This window comes from Octopus bimaculoides, chromosome 22, assembly GCF_046866305.1.
Source record: "Octopus bimaculoides isolate indiv1 chromosome 22, ASM4686630v1, whole genome shotgun sequence".
Taxonomy (NCBI): Eukaryota; Metazoa; Mollusca; class Cephalopoda; order Octopoda; family Octopodidae; genus Octopus; species Octopus bimaculoides.
The window spans coordinates 39,498,027-39,515,192 of NC_142949.1; the positions used below are offsets into that span (position 1 = coordinate 39,498,027).

General features: G+C 40.7%; 1 protein-coding gene and 1 non-coding gene across 3 annotated transcripts; both read right to left on the minus strand.

The window, feature by feature from the left end:
- Positions 1-375: 375 nt before the first annotated feature.
- LOC106878707 (exonuclease 3'-5' domain-containing protein 2) lies at positions 376-17,046 on the minus strand. Of its 2 annotated transcripts, XM_089339657.1 has the most exons (12): positions 13,866-17,046; positions 11,543-11,706; positions 9,388-9,548; positions 8,694-8,819; positions 8,061-8,172; positions 7,517-7,720; positions 6,202-6,294; positions 4,245-4,422; positions 3,276-3,441; positions 2,295-2,492; positions 1,267-1,398; positions 376-984 (listed from the first exon to the last, which is right to left on the minus strand). In XM_089339657.1, the coding sequence occupies exons 1-12, from the start codon at positions 13,951-13,953 to the stop codon at positions 720-722; spliced, it is 1,887 nt and encodes a 628-aa protein (XP_089195783.1). In that variant the 5' UTR covers positions 13,954-17,046; the 3' UTR covers positions 376-719. The 2 variants fall into 2 exon arrangements, with proteins under 2 accessions (XP_089195783.1, XP_089195784.1); XM_089339658.1 differs by lacking the exon at positions 6,202-6,294.
- Trnae-uuc (transfer RNA glutamic acid (anticodon UUC)) lies at positions 15,719-15,790 on the minus strand. Its single transcript has one exon. It is a non-coding gene; the product is annotated as a tRNA-Glu (tRNA).
- Positions 17,047-17,166: the final 120 nt, after the last annotated feature.

Consider the following 17,166-nt stretch of genomic DNA (forward strand, 5'->3'; position numbering starts at 1 on the left):
CACCCATGACACTCGCTCAGAGTGATTGGCATTACAAAGAGCATCCGGCCGTAGAAACCTTACCAGATCAGACTGGGACCTGGTGCAGCTCTCCAGCTGACCATCTCCAGTCAAACTGTCTAACCCATGCCAGCACGGAAAGCAGACGTTAAATGATGATGATGATGATGATGATGACCACACACACACACAGACACAGATAGATATATGACAAGCTTTTTTTTCAATGATTTGGTCAGCCAATGGCTATAGAAAAAGACACTTGCCCCAGATCCAATACAGTGATACAGTGAGATTGAACTCAAAACCACATGGTTGGCAAACATAATTCAAAACCATTTCAAATGAACAAAATCTTAAAAATCACAAAGAATATTTTTCTGAACGAAATCTTTCAGTTAATTTTTGCCATTTATTATTATTATTATTATTATTATTATTATTATTTCTAGTTGCTTACATTCTTTGATGAAGGCATTTATGGTGGTGGTGGTGGTGGTGGTCACAATGATGGGGTCAGCAGTGGGTTTGTATCTTTGTGGTTGGAACTAAGATATTGTAGCTGCACTGAAAATGTTGTTGCCATTATGTGGTTCTCATTGTTGTTGCTGTTAGTGTTACAGTTGATGGCGTAACTGTAGATGTTTCTGATTAATCGCAGTCCAAGTGGTGTTCATGCAGTTCGTGTCATGGCTTTGTTGCTGTGGCTTATGTTGCAGTTATTTTTTAGACTTTGATTTTGCACTTGACTTTGATGATTTTGCCTTGGACATTTTTTTGGTGAATTTCGGGATCTCTTCGTCCAAAAGAGGGGCCAAATGTTTATGGTTGTGATCCACTGCCCATTTCACCGGCAGATAAGCGGGTTTCATTGTATCGATGAAATGCTGGCGCCATCGTAGCTGGAATTCTAGCAGTTGCTTCTTCCGTCTCATGTATTCAATGACCTGGTGCCCATGCGGACTGTAATCAGGATTATTGATCCTTAAAAACAAAAGAAAGGGATACAGTGAGAGGGATGTATATATGTAAATATCTATGTATCTATCCTGCGTGCATACACATGTGCATGCACACACACATACATTTACACACACATGGTAGCCAGGCATGCACAGGACTTGTATGTGTTTAGATGGGCATCCATGTGTGTGTGTGTGTGTCAGTGTCTCTGTCTCTCTCACTCTCTCTCTCTGTATGTGTGTGTGTGTGTGTGTGTGTGTGTGTGTGTTGTGTCCACAAAATGAACAAATAAAATAAAATTACTTGACATCCATATTGACCGATTTCTCTAGAACATCTACGGTCAGTTCCTCCACTCCAAGACTTCTCTTCAGGAATTCATGCAACTCTTTTAGCCGATTGTCAGGAATTTTGTGACTCTTTGTCATTAACGCTCTGCAATATATTCATAGAGTTACGTCAGCAGAATTTCATATACACATGCATACATGCAAACACATACACACGCATGCACACAAATAAACGCACACACACACACACACATGCACGCACGCATCAAACTGGCACTTTGTCAGTTACAATGACAAGGGTTCCAGCTGATCCAATCAACAGAACAGATTGCTCTTGGAATTAATGTGCAAGTGGCTGAATGCTCCACAGACACGTGTACCCTTTACATAGTTCTCATGGTCATTCAATGCAACACAGAATGTGACAAGGCTGGCCCCTTTCGAATTACAGGTACAACTCATTTTTGCCAGCTGAGTGGACTGGAGCAATAAAATGAAATAGAGTGTCTTGCTCAAGGATACAATACACTACCAGAAATTGAACTCACAACCTAAGGATCATGAGCTGAATACCCTAACCACTAAGCCAAATGCCCTCACTCACACACACATATATTTACATGCATACACATACATACATGTATGCATGTATGTACATACATATACACACACATACACATACATAGTGTACTTCAGACAACATTATACTTCAGTGTAGTCTCATCTTTTCGGAAATAACAGGATGTGATTTTGAGGGAGATTCAGCTGCTATTTCTACCTTGTAGCCATGGTAGTTTGTTTGACCTTGTAGCCATGTTAGGAGTATACAATCTATCCTTTATATGGAAAGTGCTTTACTCAAATCGGGAGGGTTGTGCACTACTACCAAGACTACAAGATCAAAAGAAAAAAGACAGAAATAGGCAAGATGGTCACAGTTGGAAGAACCTTTGATAATACATCAAGCAGAAAAGGATTGACCAGGAGGAAAAGGAAAGTGTGAAGCACCAACCATGACCACCAATGCCAAAACGTACTTACTTAGCAGCTGACCGTATCTTAGCCAAGTCGACATCAATAAGAGATTTGTTGACAGTACCAGCGGTCAAAGGGGCATCACATTCCTCAGCCAGTTTCTGCCGGAGAGTGACATCACTGAGGCAGGCCTTCTGGTGACATGTAGGACACATGAGGAGAATATCGTGTGACACATGGTCTTTCATTATGGAAGGAAAATACCTAAAAAATGAAATAATAATAATAACAATAATAACAATAATAATAATAATAATAATAATAATAGCAATAATACTCTGATGCTGTACAATGCTCTGATGCAGTACCAGACAGTGTTATCATGCACATTGTTTTGTTTTGGTTTAAAAGATGGACTACAGTAAATATTTTGCTCAATACCACAGATTTGTTTGTCAGTTGTTTGACCTTAACCAGTTGAGCAATGTCTCTTAGTGGCTGACAATATGTGCATCTCTGATCATGAGCAGAAGTAGTGGGGGAGCATCATGGCCATGTGTTGAGAGAAAATCTTTGGGGGTTTGGATAATTCACGTTTGGAAACATGGGTGTTTTGCTCAACATCCTTAAACAAACCTTATTCAGGGACCTTTTGAGTGGGATAGGCTACTTGACCTGAAGAAAATTCTGAGAGAAGAGGGAGGGGCGCGGAGAAAGAGGGGCGCGGAGAGGGAGGGGCGTGGAGAGGGAGGGGCGTGGAGAGGGAGGGGCGTGGAGAGGGAGGGGCGTGGAGAGGGAGGGGCGTGGAGAGGGAGGGGCGTGGAGAGGGAGGGGCGTGGAGAGGGAGGGGAGGGGAGAGGGAGGGGAGGGGAGAGGGAGGGGAGAGGGGGGGGAGAGGGAGGGGAGAGGGAGGGGAGGGGAGGGGAGGGGAGGGGAGGGGAGAGGGAGGGGAGGGGAGGGGAGGGGAGGGGAGGGGAGGGGAGAGGGAGGGGAGGGGAGAGGGAGGGGAGGGGAGGAGGCGTAATAATAATGGAGTGGATTACTCACTTGCGATACTCATGGGGAATGATATTCTTCCGGAGGTAATTCTCTGGTTTTCCACAAACAACGCATATGTTCTCCTTCTCCTGTTGATAATAACCTTCATCGTTGAGTGGCCTCCCAGAGGGTTCAAAGTTCAGCCGGATGACCAAAGGATTCTCACTGACCAGTTCTGGAAAAAAAAAAATAAAATAACTGGAATGGCTCACTCGACCTTTTACCTATGGCAGGTTGAGTTATGTTGATATTGACTGAAGAGATTCAGACAGACAGACAGACACAGTGTGTGTGGATGTTGAGAAGATAAATCAAAAGACATAGAATTTAGATGCTGACCAGACTGACCAACAGACACACAAGGTAGGAATATGACATGGCAGATTCATATGAAGCATGTGTGTGAACTGAACAGACAGACGCAGTGTGTACATGTTGGGTTCATTGAACAAACAGTGAACAGATGTTATTTTTGACATACACAACGCATAGATTTTTAACTATATTAACTTGATACGGTGTGTTGATGTTCACTAGATAGACATATACAGTATATGGACGTTGGTATTAAGCCTTTAGAATTTCAACCAGCCATGTCCAGCCTAAATGTTCTTCCTGTTTTATATTCCAAATGGCCAGATCTGGCCTCTCACACCAAACCTACATTATCAGTCCAAAAATTAACAGTTACCTCATCAAACTCCCAAAGTTACAAAATAACGCAATGATTAATTCAAAACAATGTGAATAAATAAATAAATGTTACATTTGACAGAATAAAGTGAACGTTAAAGGGTTAACTGAGAAATCATGTATATTGCTGCCCAACCTGCTAGAAACAGCAGCCAAACTGACTTCCAAACCACCATAAGACAAGATGGTCATGCTCAGAACACCAACAACACTATCATTACTGCAGTGACCGTTAAACACATTCGTCCCTTCCTCCCACCTTTTTAAAGAAGAATAATCACCAACCTCCAAGTCCTTTGTGAAGGTACCATTTAGCTTTACGGGAATCACAGGTACACAATATTTGGTTGTCGGGTGCCAGAAGCTGGCAGTTGTCATAAAGTGGATTGCGACGCAGGTTGTAAGCTCTGAGGCTGTGAGCTCTGAGACTGTCCTTTTTCTTGAAAGCAGATTTGTCTTGAGGCTAAACAACAGATTAAGAGATTAAAAAAAAATTAAGATTTATTGTGAAATAATTCCATTTTTTTAAAAGAAAAAATATGTCAGTCAAACAATGGCTGATTAAATTCTTTACGTTTTATTCTTCAACATAGGCGCAGGCATGGCTGTGTTGCAAGAAGCTTGCTTCACAACCACATGGTTCCGGGTTCAGTCCCACCAATTTATGGCACCTTGGGCATGTGTCTTCTACTATAAGCCTCAGGCCAACCAAAACTTTGTGAGTGGATTTGGGAGACGGAAACTGAAAGAAGCCCATCATGTGTGTGTGTGTGTCATTGTGTTTCTCTTTGTCCCCCACCACCACTTGACAACCGGTGTTGGTGTGTTTATATCCCCATATCTTAGCAGTTTGGCAAAAGAGATTGACAGAACAGGCTTTAAAAATAGTCCTCGGGTCAATTCATTCAACTAAAAATTCATGAAGGCAGTGCCCCAGCATGACCACAGTCTAATGACTGAAACAAGTAAAAGATAAAAGGTAAAATCCCAAACAGAATCTGGAGGAGGTTTGCTTCTCATTTTTCAAGGCTTAATAAAATAAGTACCAGTCATATTCCAGGGATCAATTGCCTTCATTAGAATACATGGCCATACATAATAATAATACATAACAAGAAGGGTCTTTCGACCATCAGACAAGAATGGTAAGCTTGGCACAAAGGGGAAATGGTAAAATGGCAAATCATAACAGACCAGGTGGGAGGACAGAGGGGCGTGACCAGCCTTGAAGGGCAGCTGGTTGGAACAAGATGGCAATGCCTTAACCAGACAGCGATCACGTGGTAGGAGAGGGTAGGAGTTGAAGAGGGTAGAGGGACTAAGGAATAGGAGAGAAGGAGAAAGGAATCAGTAGGACTAAAGAATGAGAGGGAGGGGGAGAGAAAAAAGGTGCAAGGGAAGTAAGTGAGGAAGGAAAGTAAAGGGATAGAAGAACAAGAGGGAGGGGAAAGGAAGGAAGGAAGGAAGGAAGGAAATCGACCCCAGTACAGAACTGGTATTTATGAAGCCCAAAAGGATAAACAGCAAAGTCAGCCTTAGTGTGATTTGAACTCCAAGTGCCGAGGACTGGAACAATTGCCATAAAACAATCTATTCAATACTCGGTCAATTGGTTACTTTAAGGCCGTAATAGAAGTCATTTGTCCTTCCTCCTCCAATTCTACCAACATATTTCTCACCATGCTGCTATCACATGAAAAGCAGCCATTTTGTTGTCATGTAAAAAGCACTTCTGCCAGTGCCACACTGCACCCATGCTGGTGCCACATGAAAGGCACTTATGATGGTGCCACATATAAAGCACCTGTGCTGGTGCCACGTAAAAGACACCAAGTCCACACTCTGTAAAGGGGTTGGGGTTAGGAAGGGCATTGGAGCCACAGAAACCATATGCTGCCAAAACAGACAAGTGGAGCCTCCTGGTGTAGTCCTCTGGCTTGCCAGTCCTGTCAGACCATTCAACCCATGCCAGCATGGAAAATGGACGTTAAATGAAGATGAAGATGATGATGATGATGATGATGATGATGATGATGGTGATGGTGATGCTGATGAAGGTGTTGGGAAGGAGTTCAGAAGTTCCCTTTGCAAACATGAGGCTTCCATGTTCAATCCTAATACACAGCCTCTCAGGCAAAGTGTCTTCTACCCCAGCCTCAGATCAATTCAATTCTTAACTAGGAAGATGCAAATGGTATGGAAGTCCATCAGATGGATTGCAGCTGGAATTGAAAGATCTAACCTTTTCATCTTGACTGTGAGTTACATCAAGGTTAATTAGAGGAGAGCTTGCTGATGTCAACCACTCAACATCACTCCTTGTGTCATTGATGGCCTGTTAAAGTCAAAAGACAGAATAAACATTACACATTTAGCACTGACTTGAGGCCTTCATCCCTTTCCCACACAAGACAAGAAGCTAGGGTGGTACAGAGACATTATTTCATACTTAAATTCCATAACAGGATCCCAGATTTTCAATATTGATCTACATTTGGTTTCTTGTTTAGCCCCTGCTCAGCCTTGACCAAGTAGACCTATACCCAAATCTGTTCAAACAGTGACCATCCCATTTGTTTATGTTTAGGCCTTTTCTTGACCACATTTTCAATGAAATATGCCACTGTCTCTGTATTTCAGTTAACTCAGAAAATTAGGTTAAGCATCCCCTGTCACAGCTCCAGACTGGCCAATGCTTTGGCAGTGGCTTTCGTCAAATGTACAATATATATATGTATATATATATATATATTTACAAAGTGATATATATATATATATATATATATATTCATTCAGATGTTGGAATCACTTAACTTAATGGTACAGAGCACCCAGCCAGTATCTGAGAGGTACAGGTTTCAATTCCCTGTAGCCACCTACTGGTAACTTTTTGTCCAACCCATGCCAGCATGGAAAACAGACATGAAATTATGATGATAACGGCGATGAAGAGATCCTAAAACCAAGGGGCTGGGTAAAAAGCATTGGTGTGGATGCTGGTGCCACATAAAATGCACCGAGCACATTCTGTGGAGTGGTTTATTTAATTAGGAAAGGCATCCCACCATAGAAACCAAGCCAAAACAGACTATGGGACCAGGCATGGACCCTGGCTTTGCCAGTTCCCGTGAAGCTGTCCAACCCATACCAGCATGGAAAAACGGACGTTAAATGCTGATAATGATGTATGTATGTGTGTCTGCATGGGAGTGTTTTGTTGTGTGCAGGTGTTGTGTCCCCTTCTTTTGAGATTATGTGAAAGTCGTAAACAAGTGTCACCACCCTACAAGCAACGTTGCCCATTTCCAGTCTTCCGTGTAAACATGTCTGGCCATGAAGAAATACTGGTTTCAGTGGGAGGGGGGGAGTTGATTACATCAACCTGCCATGGAGAACAGGAAGGACAACTGGCAGCAGATTCTGCTCAGCTCACGCAAATATGGGGAAATGGATATTATAATGTGTGTGTGTGTGTGTGTGTGTGTGTGTTTGGTGGGGGGGAAGGAAAAGTGGGTGGACGGGCCGGTTCAGTTACCTTCTAATTATCAATTACGCACCAGCTTCATTAATTTTCTTGTTTTTTGATCTGGTGTCTTGCAGTCAATGATTCCTGGCAGAATCGCCAACATCGCCTCCCGAATATCTTCGTCTGAGGAACTTTGGAACTTGAGGAAATGCTGCTTTTGTTGGTTCAGTTTGGTAATCATCAGCTGCAAGAATATCGTGACACCGACCAGTGCATCGAGGGCAGCATAGTGCATCTGCAGCAGCAGCAGCAGACACGACAGGAAGAAAATATAGAAAAAAAAGAAACATTAAATAATTTTATGTAACCAAATAAACTAACAATAACTAATTAAATTAATAATTAATAAAAAGTAGATTTATCATTACTGCATCATCAATTTACATGAGTTTTGTTTTTCCCTGCTCGAATAGAGAGAGAGAGAGAGAGAGAGACAGGAGGGTCATGGACAGATGGATGGGCAGACAGACAGACAGACAAGTAAGCAGATCACTGCCCTGACCACCACCACCACCACCACCCTAACCGCCCAACCCCAAACCAATTCCTCAAGACACAAAAGCTCCTCCTCTCACCTGTTCTTTGGTGAGTTCTTCAGATTCCCAGTTGCTAAGGGTGATAGATTTGTCTTTGTACATGTCGACGTTGATGATGGCTTTGGCAAGGTTCGTCAAACTGTAACTCGTCCTGGAATAATTGCAAAAACAATCACATAAACAATGATTTCAAAATTTGGCACAAAGCCGGCAATTTCAGGGGAGGGGATAAGTTGATGACAGCGACCCTCAGTACACAACTGGTACTTATTTCATTGACTGCAGAAAGGATGAAAGGAAAGACGACCTCAGCAGAATTTGAACTCAGAATGTAAAGATGGACGAAATGTTGTGAAGCATTTTGTCCGGGATGCTGACGATTCGGCCATTTGGCCACCTTTCTTCTTTTACTTGGTCTCAGCCATTAGACTGTGGCCATGCTGGGGCAGCACCTTGGGAGGGAGAGAGAATGAGAGAGGGGGAGAGAGGGAGAGAGAAAGAGAGAGGGAGAGAGAAAGACAGAGAGAGGAGTAGGGAGAGAGAGGAGAGAGAGACAGATAGATAAACATAGAGAGACAAAACAACAGTTAAAGAGAAAGAGAAGGAGAGAGAGAAAGAGAAGGAGAGAGAGAAAGAGATGAATGAGAATGAAGTGAAAGAAAAACTACTCACACTGAGTATTCAGTAGGTATATAGGGGAGGACGTTGCGAAGGTCAAGGTAACCCCTAATGTGAAGGTCATGGTCAATTCGGAGATTGCCTACATCCACACTGATGCCAACACCTACTTTCAGGATGCTGTGGACAGAAAAAGAGAATCATTTAACAACAGTAATCCCTCCTTCAACGGATTATCCACATTCAAATCTTTCATCTTCTTTTCTTTTTATCTTTTACTTGTTTCAGTCATTGGATTGCGGCCACACACAGGTGGAGGAGGAGGAGGAGGAGCATATGACAAAATACTTATGGGAAGAGTAATGTAAATGTGAAATTTGCTCGTTCAATTATATTTGGAGGTAATATGTTCCTTTTGAAAATTTCTACTCATTTCACCATTTTGTGTCGACACCAAGAAATGTGATAAAAGTTAAATTCTAATTACTGAGTCACAAAAAAAGGCACTGGTGCCACTTAAAAAGCACTTAGTCCACTCTGTAAAGTGGTTGGCATTAGGAAAGGCATCTGACCCTAGAAACCAAACCAAAACAGACAATGGAACATGGTGAACCCCTGGCTTTACCAGCTCCTGTCAAACCGTCCAACCCAGGAGACTGTAATAGGCTTCACTGTCTCTTTTGGCATGGTTTTTAATGGCTGGGTGCCCTTCCCAAAATCAACTCTGGTATAGAAAATAAAGACCTACCTTGAATCAGCCAACAAACTTTTTAACGAAGCTGGGAAAGGTTTTGGCAACAAGTTCAGTCTAATGAGAACACAAAGGCCATCTTTACCTGCTAATTGTAGCAAGGATACAGGATATCTCCGACCAAATCTACTAATCCATTCAGCATCTAATCCCAGCACCTAAAAATAAATGGATTAACAATTAATTAAAAGTAAAGCCAATTAAAAATCCAAACTGAGAACCAATGGCATTTTCACATAATTATGCAGACATGCATCAAGTGTAGCCGTATGGTAAGAGGCTTGCTTCCCAGCCACATGGTTCTGGGTTCAGTCCCACATGGGCAAGTGTCTTCAACTACGGCCTTGGGCCAACCAAAGTTTATGAGTGGATTTGGTAGACGGAAACTGAAAAGTAGCAGGATTTGAAATTCTAACTTTAGCCTCAACATATAAGTCCATTGACCCCAAAAATATCCTACCATGCATGGCTATACATATGCTTACATGGATATCTGCAATTATTACTGATCATAATTCTTTTTTTTTTTTTTTGTTTTTCCATTCTACGGAAATTCTTCAAATATCTGAGAGTGGGATCATAAGGAGCGGAAAGATGATAAAGGGAGGTGACATACAGCCAACTTATGAGGAGTTGCCTCCCTTAGTAAAACAGTGGGGTTTTTTTGTTTTTTTTTTCTTGCGACTCTGAAATTTATTTTAAATATTATTCAGAAACAACGGCTAAACATCATAACGTCTGATTTCAATTTCCGATGATTGAATAAACAAACAAACAAATAAATAAACATATTGATTAAATTGTTCTGTACTGATTTTATTGATACCCAGCGGGGTTTACGCTAAAAAAAGATTTAACTAAACACCTCAATGGAAATGTTGTCTTCTGTTTCCCGTTTGTTCCACACCAACATCCTCTGTCCCGGTTTTACTTATTGAATTCCTAATTCTCGTCAACAGAATTTTGGAAGGAACAACCGTATCTGAAAGTGCCATGCCTCTTGAGTTTAGAAAAGTGGTTGAAAGTGAGATCAGGGCAAAAATTGAAAATTTGAAAAAGAAAAGAAAAAAACTTCAGAATTGCAAAATCTGTTGTTTGAAATTTCTAAAAAGACGCAGGCGTGGCTGTGTTCTAAGAACTGTAACACCTCGAAACTTTGGAAGCTGAAAAAGCTTGTCGTATACAAATGTACGTAGGCAAGTGTGTCGATGCCTCTCTGTTGGTTCAAATGATAGGGAGCCAGTTGTTCAATTAACTGAACATTCCAGCTCATTAAATTAGCATAGAAGTGGAGGGTGTGCTCCACAGATACATGTGCCCTTAACATAATTCTTAGGCAGAATGAGCATGACATAGTGGAACAAGAATTAACCTTTGAATAATACATACAATCCATCCAAACCAGCTTACAAACAGATAATCTACCCATCATCATCACCACCACCACCATCATCATCATCACCATCATTTAACATCCACTTTTATATGCTTGCATGGGTGAAATGGAATTCATTGAGGCAGATTTTCCACAGCCAGAGATGCAGATAACTGGAAACAAACAACACTGTTTGAACAAGTCTTTTGTTTCCAAAGATTGTGCAACACTTTAAGAGATATCAAGAAGCTCAGACATGTTTTTGCAGAAGATTTCAAGCAAAGAACACTGTACAGACAGCAAGGATGCTGTTTACAGTCAACCAACACATGTAAGGATAAGGATGAATATGCACTCACTCACACACATTGAATGCAAATAACATGCAAAGGTTGGGGAGGAACGAAGCTGGTATGTTGCAATATCAGTGTGCATGTGTGACAGATCATTGGTGTATTGAGAGAGAGGTGGAGCATAAGAGGAATTAGATGCAATGTACAAGAGAGGAGACTGCACTGGTTTGGTGATGAAGATGATGATCATGATGACAATGATGATGATGTCAACAACAATGGTAACAAAGTTTTCAAGACGAAATTGAAGATGATCACCCACATGGATGCAGACAAACTTTGCAAAGAAAGACAAGATTTGCAATACAAGACAGATAACACACACACACACACACACACACACAGGACAAAAAACTTTAAAGGTAACATTGAGTATGCAGGATGTATAGAATGTGTTTCGAGTGTATAGGCGAGATTACATTACCGGGATGCTTTCACACTGTTCCAAAAGTGTGCGATAAACAGAATTCCATTCAGAGTGTGTACAGACAACTTTAACGTCCATGGGAGGCAACACTACATGTTTTTGCATCAGTAGTTCCCGAGGGGCTTTCATGAGGAAATTGTAGATCTTACGGAGAAGAAAACCTGGAATTGGAAGATGAAGTAAGACAATAACAACAACAACAACAATAAATGCAGTGTGGAGGGGAGGGGCAAGTATAATTGATTAGATTATCTTCAGTACTTAATCTGTAAAATGTTTATTGACACCAGAAGGACAAAAGACAAAGCCAGCTTTGGCAGGATTTGAACTGGGAGCATAGAGGTATTTAGCTAAATACTACAAGAGGCCTTTTTTCTTTATTATTCTTATGGTTTTGTTCATCAGCTGCTCTAAAAACAACATATTAACATGTTAGCATTTAAACTGGCGAGATCCAACCTTTCACACCTATTCTACAATGTTAGTCTAAAAAATATACAGTCACATCATCGAAATCTCAAGGCTACAAGATAATACAGGATAAATTCAAATCAAATGTGAATAAATAAGCCTTATATTTGATAAAATAATCAGAATCTGAAAAGGTTAAACAGGAAAATAACTGACAGCAGCAGAAAGTAAGATGGTACAATGGTGTTTACTTTTATAAGCCTGGGAAGGATGAAAAGATAAAGCTGACAAGGACAGGATTTGAACACAGAATGTAAAGGATCATTCCTCTACAGGATATCAGACATTTTATCTGATACTCTATTGACTCATCTCCATAGAATTGCTGCCAATTAGTGGAGATAAATCTATAGAATATAATAAAAATAATAATAATAATAATAATAATCCTTTCTACTATAGGCATAAACCCTGAAATTTGGGGGAAGGATTAAGTCGATTACATCAACCCCAGTACTCATCTGGTACTTCCACTCTGACGGAGAGGCCCCTTGTGGCCAGCAGAGGTAAGAGCTCTCTGAACTTTGTCCAACCTGTTCTTATTCTCACAGCTATGCTCTCAGAGCATCCACCTCTACTACTGACTTAGAGGCTACGTTAAAAATACAAATGTCTGCTGAATACAACAAAGTGGACAACTTCTTCCCTTTGGATAATTTTGGATTCTGTTTAGCAGAAGAGCAATCGTCTATTTCACGATCGGATTTGTTTTTGTTTTGGAGGGTGATGATGAAAAGAAGGTAACACTCGTTTCACGAAACTGGTATAATCTCTGATCGGCGGACCCTCAGAATACCTTTCATGAAGAAGAACGGTTGATTTAACCTGTGAAAAACATTTTTGTCCAGAAACATTTTCTTTTTCGTGTGCCCTTATCCGGTATTTTTTTTTACCTCTTCTTTCTCCCAGACGGAGATTCACTTATTAAATATCAGAATCTTCTCCACAGGGTATAAAGAATTTTAGTTCCAACCGTCAGAAACAGAAACGTGTAGTATTTGGGGAATGTCATCAGGGCCCAGAACCCCCAGCATGCAAATAGTAGGGCTGTGGTTCTCAAACGGGGTCCATAGGGCCCTTGAAGATCTTTATAAGATTTTATTGTTAAAATTTACGTGCATTTATACTATACACAAAATCTTTTAACAATTTTCTTCCAAAAATTCCTAGTAATATATAATTAAAAAATATAATAGGATTTTTTAAAACATGGTATAGTTTTGAGAGATCATCCGAGTTATATGGGAATCAAAAGGTTTCATAGTTTTAAAAATATGGTTGAGGAACCCTGTCCTCGATAGAAGGGTCAATGGTGAGAAACGAAGCGAGGAAACGAAGATACTAGCTGGACGACATCAACGGAAGGAGCAGAATACATAATAATAGTGAGAGGCACGAATGAGGAGAAAGAGACGGTTCATGTGTGCATGGCCCTCGGCCCTCAAACAATGGAAATCCTAACAGACAGACTAGTATCAGTTGCTTCATCGAACTCACTTTCCTTTTATTTATTTTTACTTTTCATTTCTCCCGTAGAGATACTCAACCACGTATTCTATGGTATTTAACTAGTTTTACTTCTGTTGGTGGAAACAAGGCGATCCTTGGCGAAACCGACGCTAGATTTATTTTCTTGGAGGAATTCTGGGTTTAAGTTCCCCATAAAACCCCTCATAACTCTTTTATTTTTTGAAACTTTTAGAAAATGTTTTTGAATTTGTGTTCTACAAACGGGAATTATACGATTCTGGAAACAAATGAATAAATGATTGTGTGTGTGTGTGATTTAAGAGCGATTTAGCTGTTGTTTTCAGCACATCCCTAACGCATGCATGAAAGCGTTACTTACCGATCATCTTTACAAGGAAAACATCGAATGGTCTGCTGAAAATCTGATTACAGAGGAAATCGGAAGTTTGCCGATAGAAACTGACCATTGCTTAGAGAAACGGTCGTGTTTATTACTTGGTGTAAACCGACATCGCACAAAGACCGGGACACACACACACACACACACAGACGTAAACACACACATACACACACTTCAATCAATTTTATTTACGATTATCTCCCTTTCTCCATGCGTTTTCAAGAACGACGGAGAGGGGGCGGTGTTGGTGAACGACAGACGAAGCAATCCACAGTTATCTCTTCTTCCCTATTTCATGAACATACTCAAAATATACGCGAAATGCGTCCCTTAACTGTTCACCAGAGAAATTCCCTTTTACACTAAACAAGGTTCCTAAGTTTTCGCCAGATTGTGCAAGATTAAACTAAATTCTGGTGTACGAAACTGTTCGCATCCATAGTTTTCGATGGTAAATACAAGCTCGACGGTGAACCGTACCATAATCCCCCTTTTTTTATTTCCTGCAATACGTGGTTTGGGTGAAAAGAAGATTGAGCTTTCTGCAGTTAAATACAAATATGGTTGGGTCATACATATGTAATATAGTTTAGGAAAAGAAATAAAGAAAAAGTCTACATAGATTGAGATTATCCAATTAGTTAATTCCCTCTACGGATGCTTCAAAATCTGAAAACAGAAAGCAAAGGGATATGTCTGTGTGTTAATTTGACTGCTATTTTCTGGATCTAAATATGTTGATCCAACAGAAAAGATCGTCGGATTTGTAAACTGAATTCAACAATTAAAGATGGGATTTTTTTCTATCCGTATTTTTGTTTGTATGTGTGTGTAAACTTAGATAAAAATTGGCCCAGACCCTGTCTAACTTAAGTATCTCTCGAAGTCATTTTCAAGTCAAGTTTTATGAAATCATGGCTCATTCGAGTAAGGAGGTTGTTGCTGACTGGGATTTATTCCGGTATAAGTGGCTTATCTGGTGTCCCTTGAAGAAATTTGTCCTTTAGGTTGCAGTGAATTTATGTATTGTGGGCCTGAATTGTGTAGGGGGGCGTATGGCACGCGATCCCAGCCTTGGATAAATTCTGAATTTGATGTTAGTCGTCGTTTAGGCAAATGATGGAGCGCCTCGCGACGGCGTTGGAGAGAATCAAGATCCGAGGTTTTCGGGTTGTCCCAATAATCAACCTCAGTCATGCCCTTCATTATTTTAGAGAACGCTCTCCCAGGTGACTCAATTTGCGTAATGTTTTGTTTGGCGCGGGTATACCCACAGAGGACAGCAGTATTCTAGGTGTGGCCGTACAAAGGAGGAGAAAGGGGTAATGATGATGTCTTGTTCTCTGAACCGGAAAGTTCTGAACATCTAGGAATTCATCCTGAGAGTCATATCGGCTTTATTGTTGATGTGAGCACTCCAGCCGAAATTGTTGATATTAATGGATGCTATGAGTGGTTCCGCTGAAGGAAGAGAATACGACAGTCTGAAAGAGCATTCTCCTTTGCGAAGTGTGTGAATTGAAATTTTCCCATATCTAACATCATATTGTTTTTGTGCGCTCATTGACGGTTAAATGAAGGAAAATGTCGAAGGATTTACTGAAGTTCAGAAATATGACACCAGAGTTCGAACCTGATCCCTATATGATCGATGTGATGCAAAAGCTGTGTTAGGCAGTTCCTGCTGCGGCGAAAGCCATGCTCGTTGCAGTTTAGATAATTATGACTCTTCAGGAAGCCAGTTTTTTTTTAAGACGACGCCCCAGCATGGCCGCAGTCAAAGGAAAACTTGAAAAAAAAAAACTAAAAAAAAAAGGAGGAAAAAGTAGACGTTCCCATGCCGGGAATCGAACCCGGGCCGCCTGGGTGAAAGCCAGGAATCCTAACCACTAGACCACATGGGAAGCCATGATAACGACGCTCCGTTAATGCTATACTTCATAGGTTTTCGCTTTCATTGCTGACCAATCTTCTTCGCTGCACCTTCTTCAATGAATAAACTCCTACTCAGTCACGCCTTCCATGATAGCTTCCCCCTTCCACCATTCTCCTTCATTCACCAACTCCCCCTCCTCCTCCTCACTCCCATTAGTATCTCTACCTTCCTCTCTCTCTCTCTCTTTTAAATGATGTTTCAAACACTCGTCTTTTTTTACTTTCTTACTCTCATTGCTTATTTCTGCCATTCATTTCTCTCACTCTCTCTCTCGTCTCCTCCCTTTATCACCCTCTCTTTTTTCTCGTCGTCGTCACTTTCTCTCTTTTACAATGTCTGTCTCTCTCTCTCACTTATTTTCTCTTCTTTCTTCTTTACTTTCTCCCTCTCTTTCCCATCCAGGACATTTCAAAAGTGCTGTTGTTGCTGCTACTGTTGTTATTGTTGCTGTTCTTGTTCTTGTTGCTATTGTAGATATTAAAATTAAGATAATTTAGCAACCTTTCCATAATTATTATTTTTCTTTAGATTTTGGTCAGTGCTGATGCAAGTTCGAGAGACACTCAAGTCTCGACAATCTACTTGTTTTTTTTTTTTTATTATTTTTAGAGACGGTAAGGGTTTGGTCCGGGACATATCTTGTTATTTCTAGCCGGTCGACGACCCTTTTCTATCAAGACTTACTAGACTCTTTTAGGGTGTTCCTCCGCCATAATCATGCTTTCTTTATAAATAAAATAACACAAACAAACAAGGCATTCTTTCGATAGACTACCCATTAGTAAATATCTCCCGTATGCTAAAGATGGAGATAACATCGCCGAAATCTATGACTACACTACAGTTTCGATCCTCGGTAGTAGTATGTTTATCTTTTATATTTTGCTTGTTTCAATCATTAGACGGCGGCCATGCTGGGGCACCGCCTTGAGCAATTTTAGTCGAACGAATCGACTGGAGTACTGATTTTCTTCGACTTGATTGTGCTTGTAATTCAAAGATCCACCCTTGTAATGTATTGTCATGATGATTTAGTTTTAGAGTTCCCTTACGAATCCATGCCATTCGGCTTGATGGACAAAACTGCCAAATTTCCCTCCTAGATAATACGACAGACAGAAAGAGAGCATTGGTTAGTTTTTAACTCCAGACCCAACTCAGTGAACGTTGAACTGAGGTTAAACAAAAACCCTGCAACAACAACAACAACAACAGCATCAATCTAAAGTGCCAAAAATCGTTAATGGGCCGTTTAGTTAACATCAAAAACTTATGATGAATTACGATAAAGCAAATGAGCAAGTAGTCATTGCCGGAATGTCTTAGGTCAGAACTCTTATTGAT

What these genes read in the sequence shown, in the direction of transcription:
- LOC106878707 (XM_089339657.1), bottom strand. Translation starts at nt 13,953, where the DNA reads ATGGTCAGTTTCTATCGGCAAACTTCCGATTTCCTCTGTAATCAGATT. An exon ending in AAGAACTCACCAAAGAACAG is followed by an intron (nt 7,721 to 8,060) that starts GTGAGAGGAGGA and finishes CTGCTGCTGCAG; the next exon opens with ATGCACTATGCTGCCCTCGA. An exon ending in AAGATACGGTCAGCTGCTAA is followed by an intron (nt 1,399 to 2,294) that starts GTAAGTACGTTT and finishes AATATATTGCAG; the next exon opens with AGCGTTAATGACAAAGAGTC.